The following is a 19,459-nucleotide window of genomic DNA, read 5'->3' on the forward strand; positions in this document are numbered from 1 at the left end:
CCTTTGGCCGTCCATCCTCGTCTTTTCTTCATCGTCTTCGTCTTCGTCGTGTGGACTTGCAGATCGAAACGTGGTCGGCTGGCTTCCTCCATTGTTGGTCAGTTTGCTCGATCCCGTCTGTCTCGCCGTTCCTCCCTTGCTGCCTGTTTCGTTACTCCCTTGCTGCCTGTTTCGTTCCTCCATGACGTCAGTTTGGTTCCTCTGTCGATAGCTTTGCTTTAGTTTTTTTTTTCTTTTGTTAATTTCTATGATTTTGACTTTCTATTTTTTAAAGATTCAACTCTGTTTGCTTCAATTTATGGTTCTGTATTTTGTTAATTTTACTGAGTTACTGAAATCTAAGATCTGATTCTTGAGTTGCTATTTCTGTTTCTATTTGTTGTGTTCTGAATCTGAATTGGGGTGAGTTGATATTTTTTTCTGTTGCTGTTTCTGTTTCTATTTGTTGTGATTCTGAATCTGAATTGGGGTGAGTTGATATTTTTTTTCTGTTTGTTATGTTCTGACTTCTGAATTAGAGTTGGTGGTGGTATGATTAATTTTGTCATGGTGTTTTACATGATCTGCATATGAGGACATACATGTTAAGGTAACAAAAAAAAAAGTCATGCTACATGTTTCATTGTATGTTTAATTTTTAATAATTTTATTTAATATTTAATTAAACCGGTTGAACCCCGGTCGAACCTTTGAACCAGTGAACCAGTCACTTTACCGGTTCATTGACCGGTCCGGTTCTCGCAACCTTGCTAATCAATTATCTATCAAAGAAATAAACTACGATAATAAGCTAAGCCTAACAAAATGCATTAACATAAGCCACCTAACCAAATATTATTCCCAACAAAATTACTCTAATGGTTCTTCTCTTGGGGGAATCCTGGAATCTTAGAAAGGAGAGACAGTAAATTATTCTGTATAGCTTCATTCACAACACTAGGCAACACTGCATTTATAGCACTAGGCAATGCTTCTTTAATAGCCTCAGTGATGTCTGTTTGTGAGACTGACTTGACTGTAGAAACACCTGTATCTTCAGGTAATGGCACATCTCTATGATCATGAATACCAATATCCAGACTGCGGCCTAACCCATGAACTCGTCCTTTCTTGTTGGTTCCTGCAACTTCTGTCCACACGTCAGGATCAACTTCAGGTTGATCTATTAAATCTTCTCCATATTTTTGTGATATTGCCTCTCCATATGAGTCCTACAGCAAAAAAATAAGGACATATTATTAAGAAAACTAAAACTAAATTATGCTACAAAATTAAAGACACTTACAATAATTTTCTTGGATACTTCAGAAACATATTCTCCACTTTTTTTCTTATGAACATCATCATATACTTCAAGGAAAGATACACGACGCTTCAACTTAACTTCCTGTAACACTTTATTAGAATATACTATCATAAGTCATTTGTTATAGACAATATTTTTTTTATACCTTTCTTCTCTTGTGTTCGCCAAAACTGATAGACCCTGCAGTGTGTAGTTTATGAGTAGGCATAGCAGCCCTATTTTTTTGACCGGCCACAGACTTGTTTTGCCACTTTGAATCTAACCAATGATCAACTAAGCCATTCCAAACATCAACTTTCATTGCTTTAGGTCCATGACCCTTAATATCAGCAATACTAGTAGAGTTTGCCTCCTTAAAAGCTCTATCCCTTGCTCTTTTCAAAATATCAGGATAGCGGTCATGCATTGTCTTATTCCAAACAGTTCTTGCCATAGCCTTATCATAATTCGATGCAAATTCATGTTTTTCCTAAATTTAAAGAGTGAAAGAATTAGCAAATACTCAATCCAATTATTTGTAAAAAATTGCAGTGAAACAACATTATAATTACTAACCAGAAAACCTTTAAACAATTCGTCCTTCATGTTTGGACAATAATCTTGCCATCTTGGCGCTGGAGAAGGCATCCTACTTAATAAATCTTTCGTGATGTCACGAGTTACCGTATGATATGTAAATCTCTTCATACATTAAAAAATACACAACTATCAAAAACAGTTTAACACACAATAACATAGATCATTAAAATAACAAAAAATTCTAGGCTTAGCTATACTACTCATAACTTTAAAATAATTCAAGAAAATAAAATAGATTAAAAGAATATAAAGCTCCCAATAGTGCAAGACTAAAGCAGCAACCATTGTTATCTTCATGCAAGCAATCCCAACAAACAGTTTTTCAAATAAAAATCAAATTTATAAAATACACTATAAAAGTATCATCATAAAACCAAAGGCAAATTACACACATGACTCACCCCTTTTGAGGTGTGATAAAATATAAACCTGATCCCATTTCTCTAAAATCATGCATTGATTAAATAAAATTCAAGTAATAATAATGTTGTACTCTTATATTTTCTAAAATATAATGGTAAACTGTAAACACTCCTAATGCACCATTTAAAGAGAGATGAATGTCACTTGGACAAATAGAGAGAAGTTATCACAAATTTACCAAACCTCGGGAGGTTAGTGTCTTTTGCATTAAAGACAAATATATTTTAGCTCAAATTGTAAAAGCCATAGGAAATGAAGAGGCAGATCAAAAAAAACAAGTAATAATCAGAACAAATATTTATTTTACTCAAGAGGCATGTATTAACTGCTGGTTACATACCATTTTCATGGAGCTGCTGTTATCCATATTTATGTTTGCTGTTTTGACAAATTTCAGATGAAAGGAATACAAGAAATATGCACATATTTATATTTATTTTTTTTAATTGAGCAGAAGTGATAATACTGGATCAGAGGATATAAAATAAAAGAGATGCTTTATTTCTTTGAAACTATTTACTAATATATTTTTCCATAGTGATATAAAATGGCCATATGTTTTGGACTTTAGTGAAATGGATTCCCTGTGTCGTGAACTTAAGCTTAGATTAATATCAATGTTTTGCAAAGAAGAAAAATGTCCACATATTTATATTTATTTTTTATTTATTTCATAAAAATAAATATAATAATAATTAATAAATAATATAACATAAATGAGACATATATAAGACTCTAACAGCAAATACACCTTTGTGATAATTTGTGATTGCATGAAAAAAACTAGGTACAAATTAGGTCAATTTTAATAAATCTAGTAATAAACTAGTAAATTAAAGATCCTGCACCTAGTGATACTCTTCTTTTTCATTTTAAGTAGAAAGTATGATGATATAGGAAGGTCAACATAATAGTATAACTACTTATGGTTTATCGCCTTTCTCTACAGCTATTACCAGCTTTCCGTTACTCCTAGTTTCAGCATGCACACTTGATTGTCCAACATTAGGTAGCTCATTATCTTCTGCATCTAAAGCAGATGCGTCAGACGAATTCACACCTACAATGAATAAGAGAATTTTCAATTAGATGTGTAGTTATTTGTGAATACATAAACATTTATCTGAAGTAAATCATACCATCTAATTGAGGTGATGATTGTGATAAAACTTGTGGGGATTGGTTTGATGCTGATCCCACATTCAAATGTGTAAGATGAGGTTCATCATTATTAGAGTTCTGTTGACCTAAATAAAAAACAGCCAAAAAAAATAGATAAAATAAAACCACTTCCTCACCAGGATTAATTAAATCACAATAAAGACATACAACTCGAACGTATAGTACAACTACATACCTAACACATGTATCGGTGGTTGAGAAGAATCAATGTCAACAGTTTGCTCACCTAAACTCAATAAAATAAGCATACATCATATTTTCTAAATTAAGAGTTGTTAATGGTAAAATAAATTAAACGGCGAATGTATACCTGACCTACGTGAGGAAAGCTGAGATTGATCGAGACGAGTGTTTCGTACTATTCGTCCACCTCTACCTTTTGGTGCCATGATTATCTATCAAATAAGAAATAAATTAAAAAGAAAGTGTTATTAAATTATTTAAAATACAAGCAGTTAATATATTTAGAAGCGATAGTTACCAATAAAAAAGAATAATAAAACATTATTCAACAGTTTAGATCACAAAAGTTGAATTACCATATTCCAGTAAAATTAATTTAAAAGATATTCCATACAACATAATGAAAAGATTGCACCGAGAAAAGGATTTACCGTAAACAACTAATCTATAATGATATTACCACAAACTAGAAGAAGAAATAGTCATCAAATTTTGTCTATTAACATGATATAGCACTGCGAGCCCCTGGTTCAAGGAGCAAAAAAATAAATAAAACACTCAATATGAATGTAGGAAGAGTAGTAGGTTTTCACGTGCTGCATCCATCTATCGTAGATTAACAAGGTACATTTAATTATTAGAACCTAAAAGATGTCTATGCAATAGTGTATAATGTAATTATTAATAATTGGCATGATTAAAATTTGAATATGCAGGAAACTTAATTGATATGTGAAGTATTAAAATATAAAGAATTAATGTTATTCTCTTTTGCCTGTCCCAAACTGTGTTAAGGCTTTCTCTTATCCAAATATCAATGTGTTATTAGAGAGTTCATTATTCTATTTTAAAATATGAATTCAGGCATCTTCAAACATAATAGATGGCAAGCTCGGATTGGAAGAGTTGGAGGCAACAAAAATCTCTATCTTAGCGCTTTTAGTAAGTGAATCTAAGCATCTAGCTACTCTATTCCACTTCTATTTTCATTTCTCAATGGTAATTCACTAGCGCATGCCAACCAAATTTTTTAATTATGGGCAAAGAAACCTCCAAGTAACTAGACCAAGAAAAAGAACCATGCATGATTACTAATTTTGGGTCCCTCACTTTTACTTGCGTTGAATTAAAACACTTCCTAAAATATCATAGGTACACGTATATATAGAATTAATGAAAGCAATAATTGATGGATACACTAAAATTGGATGAACTTATAATAAACTGTGTAAAAAAAGTCATTACCAAAAATAACAGCACAAAAATAAAATAATATCTCTATTTATTTTATTTAATCAAGAGTATTTAATTATGGAATATAACTGTACCTTTAAAGGATTTGAGAAAAAATGATTTGAGTTTGGGAAGATGTGATTTTAAAAGTTTAAAAATATGTTTCAATCTCAACATATAGGGCCTCCATGAACAATAAAATTCACAGCAATAGCATAATCTAATTCAATGAAGATGCCATAATCCAATAAAACTTTGAATGCAAGTAGTATCATCTGTCATATTAAATTAATGATAAGAACAAGCATGAGAAGAGATTAAGATAACCTGCAACTAGATAGAAAGGAGCAGCGGACCTGCTACAGCAACGTCGTGGATCAGACCTCCTTCAGCGGTGTTATGGGCTGGACCTCCTTCAACGGACCTCCTTCCTTAAACAAACGGCACCAACAGTCCTTCCTTTTCCACCACCAGAAATCCTTGTTTTACTTGTTCTACGATGGCTAAATGGCAGAAAGGGAGATAGTGGGGATAGTGGGGTTTTTAATTTTTGATTTCAAGTATTACAAACTGCAAATTAAAAGTGCGCGCGGTTGTTATTTTTTGCTTTTAGCGCTTTTTTTAATTATATATTCTATAACTTTTTTAAATTTTTGTATTTCTATTTTTAAATTTGAAAATTATTTTTTTAAAAAAGAATTAAATTTGTAATTAAATTTTAACACAATTAACACCAAGCAACAAAAAAAGGCAACTCAAAAACCAACTATCTTCACTGACAGAAAACCACAATGGCTAGAACAAGATGAATTGAAACAGTAACTCACCAATTAAAACAAAGACCAACTAAATCAATAACTGAAAAATTAAAACAATAAAGAAGAAGAAAAAGAAATTACCTTAGTTTTCACATGTTTTGAAAAAATCAGCAGCAGAACGGAGAGGAAGCTGAAGCTTTCATACTTGATGGATATGGCTGAACGAAGGGTTGCACAACCGCAGATGAGAGACTTCACAGCCGGAAAATGACGACTGCGTGGAGGCCCGAAAATGCATGGGAACAAAGGCATTTGGATGACGCTTGAGCAGCGCGTACCGCAGCGGAGCAGACGCGGTGGCGGCAGTGGCTGGGCAGGTTGAAGAATGGCGAAGAGATGGAGGTTGCATGTTCAAATTTCTGCTGCGTTCGAAGCTTCTAAGAAAAGGGGCTCTTTTGGAGGTTTGGGAATGAGGTCACAGAGAGCTGAGGACAACGAGATTTAAGGGTGTTTTGGTTTTGTTTTTGTTTCTCTTTTTTTCTTTGTTATGGTGCCAAAAAGGGCACCCTTTTATTATATTATTACTTGTGGGAATTTTTTTTGTTTTAATAAAAATGAACATAATTTAAATTAACCATTTAATTAATTTAATACAAATAGACATATTTAGTTATTACTAGTATGATTAATTATGTTTATATATTTGATTAAAAAAAATTTATAAAGTTTTGAAATTAAAAAATTAACAATTAAATCTTTTTAAATATATCCAAGATATATGTAAAATAATACAAAATAAATATATACTCGTAGTATTATATATTTCGGATATATTGGTCCCAATACTAAATTGAATTTAATTTCAAATTCATAATCCAAATTAAATTGAAGTCAAAATTACCTCAACATTCAACAAGTTAAATAAATAATGTCTATCAAAATTTTATAATTATATTTTTTATCATTATATATTTTTTAATTCTTTTGAATCAAAAAATAAGAATAAATATTTCTTTTTTTAATTTATTTTAATTTAGGGTAAAGTATACTTTTTGTCCCTAAAATTTAATAAAAGTTTCAAAAATACCCCTAAGTTTTATTTTGTTTCAATTTTGTCCCAAAAGTTTTCGATTTGCATCAAATATACCCTTGACGGCTAAATTTTTAAAAAAATTTAAGACCAATCTAATAATAATACAAGAAAATTATGCTTGATTTGCTTGTATTGAAGGTTGTTCTTATGAAATTATTGTTAAATTGGTCTTAAATTTTTTGAAAAATTAGCCGTCAGGGGTATATTTGATGCAAATCGAAAACTTTTGGGACAAAATTGAAACAAAATAAAACTTAGGGGTATTTTTGAAACTTTTGTAAAACTTTAGGGACAAAAAATATACTTTACCCTTTAATTTATCAGTAAATCAAATATAAGAGCATTAATTTTTGTATCTTTGTCTTCTGTTTATTCTTTTTAATTAATGTCATTTTTTAATTTCTTTTCTGGAAACTACACGTAGCCTAAGTGTTGAAATTTAAATCCTCCTGCGAGCCAAAAATCAGATTATTGAGATGTCATGGGCTGCAATTCCAACAAACTAAGAAAACATCATTAGACTATCCTATAATATATAATTTTTATTTTAAAGAGAAGGAATTAGATTGTCTCTAAATAATATAGCTTTGAAAACTTAATAAATTTATGTGACTTTCAATAGAAAAATTTGCCTAGATGATACATAACCAAAAACATTGCCTATTGCTTACTGTTACAGATTTGCAGCCAAGCCAAGCATAAAAGAGAGCTTCATCCCTTCCATTTCCAAGAAATGTATACTGTACTATATAGCTATCACCACTGTAAAGCCTTGTCAGTTCTGCAACTGAAAGAAGAGAAAATTTATCACCATCCACCAGCCACACTTGAATTTGCGGTATTCAGTTAACAGTCAACACTGGCTAAAAAAACAAGCATGATTATCTGCCAACAACTAAATTGTATAAGGTACTAAACCTGCTACTTTTTCTTATCCTTCCTCATGAAGCCTAGGCTCTGCTGATTTAGGCCAATTAGTAAAATATGACCGAAATATCGGACTTTTCAATCCCTCTGACAAAAATGTCAAATGAATCTTGTTTGATCTGCCTTCAATTCTGACAAAATCCTGGTATTTGGAGATAGTAGTGAGAACAGGCCATGACATTAACACTTTAAGAAAAATTTTCTGGTCTTACTTATCTGTCATTTGCACACTTCAACAAAGAATTCTGTAGGATTACCATGTGTTCATAACACGCAGCGGAAGAAAAGAAGGTAATCCTAAAGATCTATTTTGTACTTAAATTTTATTCCAATAATGTAATATATGTATAGATCAGATCTAAATACCTTTAGACGCTTTAGTAAAAATCATTTTCACCTTCGATGGTACGAAGGCGCTATGCGTATCCACACCAAGACCAACCTTTGCTGTCAACTCTTTGACCAATGGATGTCTGATCTAAATTGAGAACCTCTTTGCAACTTTTGCGCACCATAAAATTCTTCTCCAAGAATTAGGCTCACATACACTTATGTGTGTAGAGGTAAAGGAATAAAACCCTTGTGTTTTATATTCTCTCGTTTTTCGCCTTCCTCTACTCTTGGCATACATATATATAGTATGAGATTTGTTACTGATTTTAAATTTGATTCTCAATTCAAATTTAAATCATATCTTGTTATTTTAAACTTGAATCTTTCAGATTTATGAATCATATCATAACTCAATTTGAAACAGAATCAATTAGGATCTCATCCAAATTTAGAATTCAAGTTTAGAAATAGAATAACTAATTATTCTCAAATCTCATATAATATTCTCAATTATCATACTATTATTATATTCTTGGTGCTAGCAAAAAATATAATAATATTCCATTTGAATTAATATAATTATTTATTTGATCAAATCAAAATAATAATTAAATAATTCTACAGCAAAGATTAAAACACTCGTTAGTGTGTGACCCATAGGTTCAATACTAAGCGGGTAGTAAATTAGTCATACTAAATTTACTAATCAAGGTTGGCGTCTAACAACACTCCTCAACGACCCGATAGTATGAAGTAATATAATTTTTACTAAGAACCTCAGAAGAACAAAGTATAATTCCTTCCATCTTTCCAGCTCTTGGTTAACCCTTAGAGTATGGTTTAATTGTCAAACTCTAACTTTGTTACCATTATTATAATGAACTGTGAATGACTTAAGAAACTCATTTCTTCATTCATTCAATCCCTTGGCCAAGGTTTTATTCATCTCAGTCATTATAATCATAGAGCTCAAACTCTTTACCGAGAGTTGACGGATTCCTTATTGACTAATCATTAATTCTACAAGTATTTAAATTATACCCAATATCCATTCAACTAGCACCCTAGGGTATTAGGTGTCCGGAATCAAAGTATAATAAATACATTGTTAATTACTATGACAGTCGCAGGTCAAAGGAAACTCTATTACTATGTTCATCTTGAGAATATCCTATTGACAAATATACGGTAATTATAACCATTAGAAATTCTCAAAGTGAGTCAGTTCAATGGTCATATCTCTATATGTACCATCTATATATATAATTTAATAAATGAGATCTATTAATCTTCATCCAATGAAGACCATTATATATATATATTGATCTTTCCGGATTATTAATGTCCTTTTTAATAATCCTATGACCAAGAACAATTTAGATTAAATTATAAAAGATTTATCTCTCAATATTGTGATCACTATCACAATGATAAATCTCTAAATTTAATCAAGGACGTTATTATATTAACATCTTAATATAATAACAATAACAAATTATTTGACACGTGATTGATTGGATTATGGTCATACTACTTATTCCCAACAATCTCCCACTTGCACGAGAGCCAATCATGATGGATTGGATCTTGGGCATACTATTATCACAATAATCTCCCACCTGCACTAGAGCCAATCAATCATGTGTATAATTTTTCAATGCACATCTGTGTTTATCAAAACTCTTTTGACCTTAAACACCTTTGCTCTTGAGCATGTTTGCTTGACCTTTTGTAAAATATATCTAGTGCATAATAAATATCACGTTTTCTCAAAATATGAAATCTCCCACTACAATAGTGCATAATTGTATTTTAAGGACAATCCTTATTGAACATGATTATAAAAAAAATCTAAGTAACCATTAGATCTATCTTTATAGAATTGTATCATTATACAAATAGGCTACTTTTTCAAAAAGTTAGTTTGACGTTCAAACCTTTTATATTTTTAGGAGAAAGTATATCCTCTATTGAGTGGTATACAATTCTAATAAAAGTAATTGTACTCCCACTCTTTCTTTAAGATGGAATCCCTTTTCTAAAAAGGAGTTTAACTTCTTATCACAGACACTTTGTCATAAGAAGAGTGATAAAAATAATCTCATTATTTCTTTAGGGTAACCAATAAATCTCATTTATCAGACCTAATATCAATTCTATTGTTGTGCAATCTCTTAACACATATAAGACATCTCCAAACTCTAATGTTCTTGAGTTTCAGCTTATGCCTTTTCCATATCTCATATGGATAAACAAATTGATTTATTGAGAAATTTGTTAATTTAGCAACATTTCTAAAAACGTAGTCCAAATATTTAACAAACAGTGATCCTCAACTAAATCAAATTCTATGTTTCTTTAAACATGACGGAGTATATAGATTACTAGTATTTATGCACGGAGAGAATCTCATTCTCTATTTAATAGAATATCAATTAGATATTAGAGATTTTACGTTACAACTCTTATAATAAAAATACTCAATATTTTTATTATTGGTCAAACCAACCCTTAAGAACAATTTTGATTTGCATCCTCAATACTCATGTTGAATTTTTCTAAAAAGATCACAAACCTTAATCATATTAAGGAAAATTTTGTTTGTAACAAAATAAATATCCAAAAATGCTTGCAAGAACAATTCTCGCTAAAGCCATTTGCCTAATGGCATTCCAACTTCTAAAGTTGTTTAATTCAAAATATATTGCCCAATACTCCCACTAGTTTAAATAAAATCTTTGATAGTCATACTATTTTACTTTGGGCACCATACATCTTCTCAAGATTTTCAGTAATAAATAGTGGGGAGGTGCCTTTGAAATTAGAACTTAGAGTTATCAAAACAACCCATGTAAAATAATATTATAAATACATTAAAAGTTTTAACCATTCCAAAGTCAATTTTATTGGACAATATTATTTTAATAGGATTATCATATTCATGATAACCTTTTTATACATAAGAACAATTCTCAATGTATAGCCAATTTATTACTTTCAAGTATGCCATACGAAAGATTGACATATTTAAAAATTTAAAATATGAAAGTAAATCAAGAAATCCATATTTCTGGCAAAATTATTTAGAATCGTGTATGAGTACCTTGGTTGTCAAGTTGTTACTCATACCTATTCCAAATAAATATGATTAAATTATATCCCATATAATTATAATCCCAAATAATTATCTGGTTGTCAGACAATTATTTAACTGAATTATATTTTATACCCCTAGGTTATCTAGGTTCAAGTATAAAATTAATTCTCCTTATACATCATCATATGCATAAATAAATTCTATCTTTGAGTACAAGTCTCCTGGTTATCAGGTTGTTCCTTGTAAACAAGAGATAAATTTATTTTTGGCAAACTCCTAACTTTTAAGATTTATCTCAATTGTTAGAGAATTTCTACCAGTATTCATGGATTAAATTTAATACTCCTAGGTTGTCTAGGTAAATATAAAATTAAATCCCTAATACATCAAATGTATATACTGATTAGTATCTTGAAAATAAAACTCCTGGTTGTCAGGCCGCTCTTTATAATCAAGAATATTAGAAAAACTAATCTCTAATATTATAGTGTTCAAAACACATAAATCAAATCAAAATTTGATTTTTCATTTACTAACATTTAGCCTTAAAAAATTATCAAATCAAATTTGACCTTTATATATACACTTATATATATAAGAAACAAATAAAAGATATTTTGCATCTTATTTCTTTTATTGTAATCAAAATCACAATAAAATTTAATATATAAATAAAATCAAACAAAATATTTGATTATAAATATAACTTTTATATTAAAAGAATGATAATTTAATCACAATTAAATAATTAAAATAAATTAACTATTAATTTATTAGAAAACCATCTCAATGGAAATAAATACATCACATGCTTAAAAAACAATTTAAATTAATCCTATTAATTTACAAACTTTAAGAAAATAGGAATAAAAATTTAAACACAAAAAAGCCAAAGCTCTGATACCACTGTAGGATTACCATGTGTTCATAACACGCAGCGGAAGAAAAGAAGGTAATCCTAAAGATCTATTTTGTACTTAAATTTTATTCCAATAATGTAATATATGTATAGATCAGATCTAAATACCTTTAGACGCTTTAGTAAAAATCATTTTCTCCTTCGATGGTACGAAGGCGCTATGCGTATCCACACCGAAACCAACCTTTGCTGTCAACTCTTTGACCAATGGATGTCTGATCTAAATTGAGAACCTCTTTGCAACTTTTGCGCACCATAAAATTCTTCTCCAAGAATTAGGCTCACATACACTTATGTGTGTAGAGGTAAAGGAATAAAACCCTTGTGTTTTATATTCTCTCGTTTTTCGCCTTCCTCTACTCTTGGCATACATATATATAGTATGAGATTTGTTACTGATTTTAAATTTGATTCTCAATTCAAATTTAAATCATATCTTATTATTTTAAACTTGAATCTTTCAGATTTATGAATCATATCATAACTCAATTTGAAACAGAATCAATTAGGATCTCATCCAAATTTAGAATTCAAGTTTAGAAATAGAATAACTAATTATTCTCAAATCTCATATAATATTCTCAATTATCATACTATTATTATATTCTTGGTGCTAGCAAAAAATATAATAATATTCCATTTGAATTAATATAATTATTTATTTGATCAAATCAAAATAATAATTAAATAATTCTACAGCAAAGATTAAAACACTCGTTAGTGTGTGACCCATAGGTTCAATACTAAGCGGGTAGTAAATTAGTCATACTAAATTTACTAATCAAGGTTGGCGTCTAGCAACACTCCTCAACGACCCGATAGTATGAAGTAATATAATTTTTACTAAGAACCTCAGAAGAACAAAGTATAATTTCTTCCATCTTTCCAGCTCTTGGTTAACCCTTAGAGTATGGTTTAATTGTCAAACTCTAACTTTGTTACCATTATTATAATGAACTGTGAATGACTTAAGAAACTCATTTCTTCATTCATTCAATCCCTTGGCCAAGGTTTTATTCATCTCAGTCATTATAATCATAGAGCTCAAACTCTTTACCGAGAGTTGACGGATTCTTTATTGACTAATCATTAATTCTACAAGTATTTAAATTATACCCAATATCCATTCAACTAGCACCCTAGGGTATTAGGTGTCCGGAATCAAAGTATAATAAATAGATTGTTAATTACTATGACAGTCGCAGGTCAAAGGAAACTCTATTACTATGTTCATCTTGAGAATATCCTATTGACAAATATACGGTAATTATAACCATTAGAAATTCTCAAAGTGAGTCAGTTCAATGGTCATATCTCTATATGTACCATCTATATATATAATTTAATAAATGAGATCTATTAATCTTCATCCAATGAAGACCATTATATATATATTGATCTTTCCGGATTATTAATGTCCTTTTTAATAATCCTATGACCAAGAACAATTTAGATTAAATTATAAAAGATTTATCTCTCAATATTGTGATCACTATCACAATGATAAATCTCTAAATTTAATTAAGGACGTTATTATATTAACATCTTAATATAATAACAATAACAAATTATTTGACACGTGATTGATTGGATTATGGTCATACTATTTATTCCCAACAAATTCATTACTAAATTTCCAATTTTACTGCCTCCTACAAGAAATCTGAGCACAGGACTAATCAAGAAATGTAGTTTGAGATTGATAGAATGGATCAATTAGATTTTGAAAATTAAACAAGAGCATTTCAACAAATGAACATGAACCAATTCAAAATGAAGCTGTAGAGTAGTAGACATATACAATTAAATAACCCCAGTTTCTTGATAAAAAAAGGTAAAGAAATCAAAGAAACAAAATTTTTTTTACTCATAGCTTACCGTGATTTTGTAGGGTGGCTGAGGCATTTCATCGAACATATGAGATACATAAAGACACAAAACTTGTAAATCTACATCACATAGTCTTCATTCTCGTCTTCGGAACAAGCACTTTCACTATCTTCACCGTCAAAATCTTCGTTATCGTTGATGAACTCATCATTCAGCAAAGTGTCCATTGGACAATTTATATCTTCTGCATTTACCTCTTCTATTGGAGCATTTGCATCAAACAATGAAATAACTTCATCCTCTGAAATGACATTTTGCGCTCTTAATTCAGAAACACTATCTTGATAAAAGTCATTACTGTCATCTTGCCCATTGAGTTCTTCATCTGGATCATGCAAAGTTTCATTTATATATAGCTTGGCTCTAACTTTACAAGCCGCCCACCATTCCCCGTTGGACTTATTCCCACTATGTGGGTATTTTGTATAATATACCTGTTGTGCTTGTTCAGCCAAAACAAACGGCTCATTTGATTGTAGTCTTGATTTATACTTTATGTCAACTAACCCATATCTCTCATCAACTTTGACACCGTTAATTGGGTCAAACCAGCAGCATCGAAAGATAAATACAGAATTTCCATCACCCAAGTATGACAGTTCCAATATCTCCTCAAGAATGCCGTAGTAGTCTAAGTCATTTTCTCCATAAATATTTTCTTTAACACATACCCCACTATTCATAGTAGCTCTATTTTTGTCGTGATCCTTAGTATGAAATCTATATCCATTAACTTTTAAGCCGTTGTACGAAGTGACAGATTTAGAAGGACCATAAGCTATCTGTTGAATCATTCTACTTCTAATATGACCTGTATCTACCTACAAATGAATATGATAACAATTTAAAGTTATACATTCTTGCAATACAAATAATTTTAATGTTATAAATATTTAATTTCAAAAATCACTTAGTTGATTCTTTATCCATCTTCTGAAGTCCTTATCGTGGACAATTAGTATTTCATCCTCGGAGATATTTGGATCTAACTCTTTCAGTGAATCCTCAAATTGTCTAATAAATAAAGTAATGAATATAACATTCAATTTATTTCTTTAAAACTAGTGTATATATAATATGAATACAAAAACTAGTTCTAACTTACTGGAGATAAGGTTCTATTTCTTCGCAGTTGACAAGAATGTATGTGTGGACGATATGAAGTTCTTCATCAGTTAAGTATTTTTTTGAACCTCGCCCAATGGAAAGACATGGGTATCTAAAAATAGACAAGTGATTCTCGTCCATATTTGAGCCACCATCATCGTTCCTGGGAACTTGAGTCCGCCTTGTTTGTATTGTTGATTCAAAATACATAGAAGTAAAGTTTGAAATTTCTTCCAAAATATATGCTTCACAAATAGATCCTTCAACTCTTGCCTTATTTCGAACTTTTTGTTTTAAGAATAGCATACACCTTTCAAATGGATACATCCATCGATACTGCACAGGTCCTCCAACCTTAGCTTCATAGGGGATGTGGATAACTAAATGCTCCATCACATCAAAGAAAGCTGGCGAAAAATTTTTTTCTAGCTTACAATCCGTTTCAATAATGGAAATCTCTGCCTGCTCCACAGCATTAGGGCGTATTTCAATAGCACAAATTTCTTTAAAGAACAAGCTGAGTTCTGTTAGCACTCCCCATATGAATTTTGGCAACACGTCTCGAAATGCCAACGGTATTAGTCTTTCCATGAAAACATGACTGTCATGACTCTTCATTCCATATATCTTCCCATCCGCTAGATTAACACATCGTGAAATATTTGATGCATAACCATCAGGAAATTTTAATTGCTTTATCCAGTCACATACTATCCTCCTTTGTTGAGAATCTAAGACATATGTGGATTTTGGTTTTTTGTACTTTCCATTCTTGAATACCAACTCCAAGTTAGGGCGCTTGCATATTAGCTTCAAATCTTCTCTTGCATTCGCGTTGTCTTTTGTCTTGCCCTTTACGTCCATAACAGTGTTAAAGATGTTGTCAAAAACATTTTTTTCAATATGCATAATGTCTAAATTGTGTCTTATCAAATTAGTTGACCAATAAGGCAACTCCCAAAATATACTTTTTCTCACCCAATTATGAATGGTACCAAAGTCACCCTTTTTTCCTCTCGAATTAGCCCCAAAGTTAGCTTCCTCGAGTCTGTCCAACTCATTTAAGATCATTCGTTTCGGTGGAAAAGAACTTTCCACGGTTAACTTTTTAAAAGAGTACCGATCACGACGAAAGGCATGACCAGCAGGCAAGTACTGTCGATGACAATCAAACCAGCAGGGTTCAGCGCCGTGTTGTAGTCGAAACGATTTAGTGTTCTTCATGCAAATCGGACAAGAAAGTCGGCCGTGAGTGCTCCAACCAGACAACATTCCATAAGCCGGAAAATCGCTTATAGTCCACAATAATACTGCCTTCATGTTAAAATTTTTCTTTTGCCATGCATCATAAGTAGTAACACCATTGTCCCACAAAACCTTTAACTCGTCAATCAGCGGTCTAAGATAAACATCTAATCTTTTTCCGGGAGACTTCGGTCCAGGGATCAAAAGACTAAGGAATATGTACTCTCTTCTCATGCACATACTTGGAGGAAGATTGTAAGGTGTGACAAACACAGGCCAACATGAGTATGGAGTCTTCGAGCCAGAAAATGGATTAAAACCATCAGTGCAAAGTCCAAGCCTAACATTTCTAGATTCTTGGGCAAATGGTTCATGGGTGGCATCAAATTGTTTCCAAGCATCAGCATCAGCCGGATGTGTGATAACCGATTCATCGTGGCGTACTTCATCCACATGCCACTTCATATATTGCGCAGTAGTTTTAGACATAAACAAACGTTGAAGCCTTGGAGTAATAGGAAAATATCTCAATATTGAGTATGGCACACACCTACTACTATTAATTGTATCCCCTGCCTTTGGCTTAAATCGTGGGTGTCCACACATTGTGCAAGCTGCATAACTAGTCTTGTCACTTGTTTCTTTATAATATAGCATACAGTGATTAGGACAAGTATCAATTTTCTCATATCCTAATCCTAATTCTTGAATCATTGTCTTTGACCGGTAAAAATCTTCTGGCAACTTCTCTGATTCTGGGAGCATGCTCTTGATTATGGCAACCATTCGATTATAACAGCTCTCACTCATGTTGAATTCTGATTTCAAGTTTACTAGCTGGGTTACAGCTGATAATATTGTATGCTTGGTGCAGCCATCCCACAAAGGTTCGTTAGCACTCCTCAGCAACTTATAAAACTTCGACGCTGATGGATTTGGATCCTCTTCTAAACCTTCCATTACATTTAAGTTATCACCTGCAGCATCAATAACCATGTCTACATATGGATTTGTATTCTCTTCCTCATGTTCTTGGGTAACATTTGTTGCATCCTGTTCAACCCATCTTTCCTTACCATGAGCAGTCCAGTTTGTATAACCCTCCATAAACCCACGATCACACAAATGCTTTTCGACCCAAAATATTTCATCCCTAATCCTGTTCTTACATTTTGTGCATGGACAAAGAATGCGACCTAAACTATCAATGACTGTCGGGTTTCTTTCTACAAAATCTACGAATTCCACAACACCTTTCTTAAATTCCTCGCTTAGATGACCAGTGCAATCTTGCCTTCGTGACATCCAACTCCTATCAGGCGTCATGATTATCTGGACTAAGGTTTCATTTTAGTTGTAATACCAATGTTTAACGTGTATATAAATGACATAGTCTCGTGTATTTTTTTCCTAAATTTCATTCATATATTTTTATTCACAATCACATTAAATAACCCCTTCTACAAGTCATAAAGTAACAAACTTAATACATTCAATTTGAAAATAAAGATATAAATCATAAAAATATAATATACAAAGCATGAAGGAAACTGTAATAAACGATTTGAAGCATTAGAAACACCAAAAATAATTGGGTATCATTAATCTCATGTCAAGAACTTCAAATCATGAGGTTAAAAAATATGGAGATATACCGGGTTCAATAAACTAAATATCAATTATATCTTTTAATACAATAAAAACCCAACAGATTGATAGAACTACCATAACAACAAGAAAAGAGGAACTTAAGATTCATGACAATATGAAGCAAGACAACAAAACACTCAAGTTCAATCAGTAAAGAATTCAGTTACAGAGAAAGTAAATTTAAGTGATCATTTCATTTCAAAACACCTACAAATTCAAGGTTCCAGCAACAAATTTCAGCAGCACATTCAACCTTAAACAAAACTTCAACCTTCAATAACAAAATCAAATTGCATTCAAGTTCAATCCGTGACAAATTCTTTCAATAATGAACAAATTTAAGTAATCATTTTGGAACAGCAACCAATTCAAAGTTCTAATTACAAATTTCAGCAACATATTCGACTTTCAACAACAAAATCAAAGTCATTCAAGTTCAATCAGTAACAAATTATTTCATCCATGAACACATTTGAGTGATCATTTCAGAACAGCAACAAATTCAAAGGTTTCAAAAACAAATATCAGCAACAACTTCATTTTTCAACGACATCATCAAAGTACATTGATGAATTACAGCAACACAACTAAAACAAAAAGAAAGGGGAAATTAATTGGAACTGACCAAATCGGGGTGCGCCGCAGGAAGCTGACGGCGAGGCTCAAAGTAAGACGACGAATGAAGACCCGCCCACCGGGACCTGCTATCTCTACTGCCGGCGACGACTTGCACAGGGACGGCGTGCTTCTGAGTACGAGGGGATGACGAGGCAGAGAGTCCCGGGACCTGCTGCTTTTTCCGCGGCTGGGTGTGAGATGGTGACAATGAAGAAAGCTGACCAACTGGCGGCGGCACTATGCTTGAGGGAGAGAGTGGTGTGAGCGAGATGAGAGAGCTTGAGGGAGAGGAGGCGTGAGCAACGTAAGCGAGCTTGAGGGAGAGAGACGTTTGAGTTCTTTCAGATGGATGGGGTAGGAATAAAAAATTAATTTTTATGCTTTTTTTAATCATAAATTTAAAATAAAGAATAACAATTTTATAAATAATAAATTATTAATAAATAAAAAATAAAAATAAAAATAAGAATTTTATGAGTTATTTAATTTTTTGGGCAAAATACCTCAATAAACTAAATATACATTAATGTTATCTGAATGTCTCAAATCATAAAATACAATGTCAAAGTTCCAAAGCATATTTCTATATAAATTGAATCCAATATATTCGAATAAAGTGGATTCGAATTAAGTGCATAGTTAAAATGCTAATAAATCGAATGGATTTGGCTTCGATTTACATGTTTGATTCGTCTCCCATAATTCGAATATAATAAATGCATGAAATTTTGGCTATAAAGTTTATGTTTTGAAAAATAATTTATTAAATTAGTTTTTAGAAGATAATTTTTAAATAAATTTTTAGTATTTATTTTTGATAAATTAAACTAAAAATAATTTTCAATAAGCACAACTAATAATATTTATATTTAATAATAGTATTTTAATTTTAAAAATATTATAATAAATATAAATA

At 31.3% G+C, this 19,459-nt stretch overlaps 2 protein-coding genes across 6 annotated transcripts; both read right to left on the reverse strand.

The window, feature by feature from the left end:
* Window positions 1-628: 628 nt before the first annotated feature.
* LOC110269647 (uncharacterized) lies at window positions 629-6,236 on the reverse strand. Of its 5 annotated transcripts, none has more exons than XM_088507752.1 (10): window positions 5,806-5,944; window positions 5,263-5,409; window positions 3,801-3,885; window positions 3,666-3,716; window positions 3,448-3,555; window positions 3,265-3,368; window positions 1,862-1,987; window positions 1,452-1,775; window positions 1,286-1,387; window positions 629-1,211 (listed from the first exon to the last, which is right to left on the reverse strand). In XM_088507752.1, the coding sequence occupies exons 3-10, from the start codon at window positions 3,877-3,879 to the stop codon at window positions 855-857; spliced, it is 1,251 nt and encodes a 416-aa protein (XP_088363878.1). In that variant the 5' UTR covers window positions 3,880-3,885; window positions 5,263-5,409; window positions 5,806-5,944; the 3' UTR covers window positions 629-854. The 5 variants fall into 5 exon arrangements, with proteins under 5 accessions (XP_088363878.1, XP_088363876.1, XP_088363877.1 ...); XM_088507750.1 differs by having other exon boundaries at window positions 5,234-5,409; XM_088507751.1 differs by having other exon boundaries at window positions 5,234-5,476; window positions 5,806-5,930.
* Window positions 6,237-13,820: 7,584 nt separating this feature from the next.
* On the reverse strand, window positions 13,821-18,860 carry LOC107632946 (uncharacterized). The gene is made up of 3 exons (XM_088509530.1): window positions 15,029-18,860; window positions 14,834-14,937; window positions 13,821-14,740 (listed from the first exon to the last, which is right to left on the reverse strand). The coding sequence occupies exons 1-3, from the start codon at window positions 17,599-17,601 to the stop codon at window positions 13,983-13,985; spliced, it is 3,435 nt and encodes a 1,144-aa protein (XP_088365656.1). The 5' UTR covers window positions 17,602-18,860; the 3' UTR covers window positions 13,821-13,982.
* Between the last annotated feature and the right edge of the window lie 599 nt (window positions 18,861-19,459).

Source organism: Arachis ipaensis, chromosome B3 (assembly GCF_059453495.1).
Source record: "Arachis ipaensis isolate K30076 ecotype BB chromosome B3, ASM5945349v1, whole genome shotgun sequence".
Classification (NCBI taxonomy): Eukaryota; Viridiplantae; Streptophyta; class Magnoliopsida; order Fabales; family Fabaceae; genus Arachis; species Arachis ipaensis.

What these genes read in the sequence shown, in the direction of transcription:
- LOC110269647 (XM_088507748.1), bottom strand. Translation starts at nt 5,976, where the DNA reads ATGCCTTTGTTCCCATGCATTTTCGGGCCTCCACGCAGTCGTCATTTT. An exon ending in ATCATCACCTCAATTAGATG is followed by an intron (nt 3,369 to 3,447) that starts GTATGATTTACT and finishes TATTCATTGTAG; the next exon opens with GTGTGAATTCGTCTGACGCA. An exon ending in AAGTATCCAAGAAAATTATT is followed by an intron (nt 1,212 to 1,285) that starts GTAAGTGTCTTT and finishes TTTTTGCTGTAG; the next exon opens with GACTCATATGGAGAGGCAAT.
- LOC107632946 (XM_088509530.1), bottom strand. Translation starts at nt 17,601, where the DNA reads ATGACGCCTGATAGGAGTTGGATGTCACGAAGGCAAGATTGCACTGGT. An exon ending in GAAATAGAACCTTATCTCCA is followed by an intron (nt 14,938 to 15,028) that starts GTAAGTTAGAAC and finishes TTTATTTATTAG; the next exon opens with ACAATTTGAGGATTCACTGA. An exon ending in ATGGATAAAGAATCAACTAA is followed by an intron (nt 14,741 to 14,833) that starts GTGATTTTTGAA and finishes ATTTGTAGGTAG; the next exon opens with ATACAGGTCATATTAGAAGT.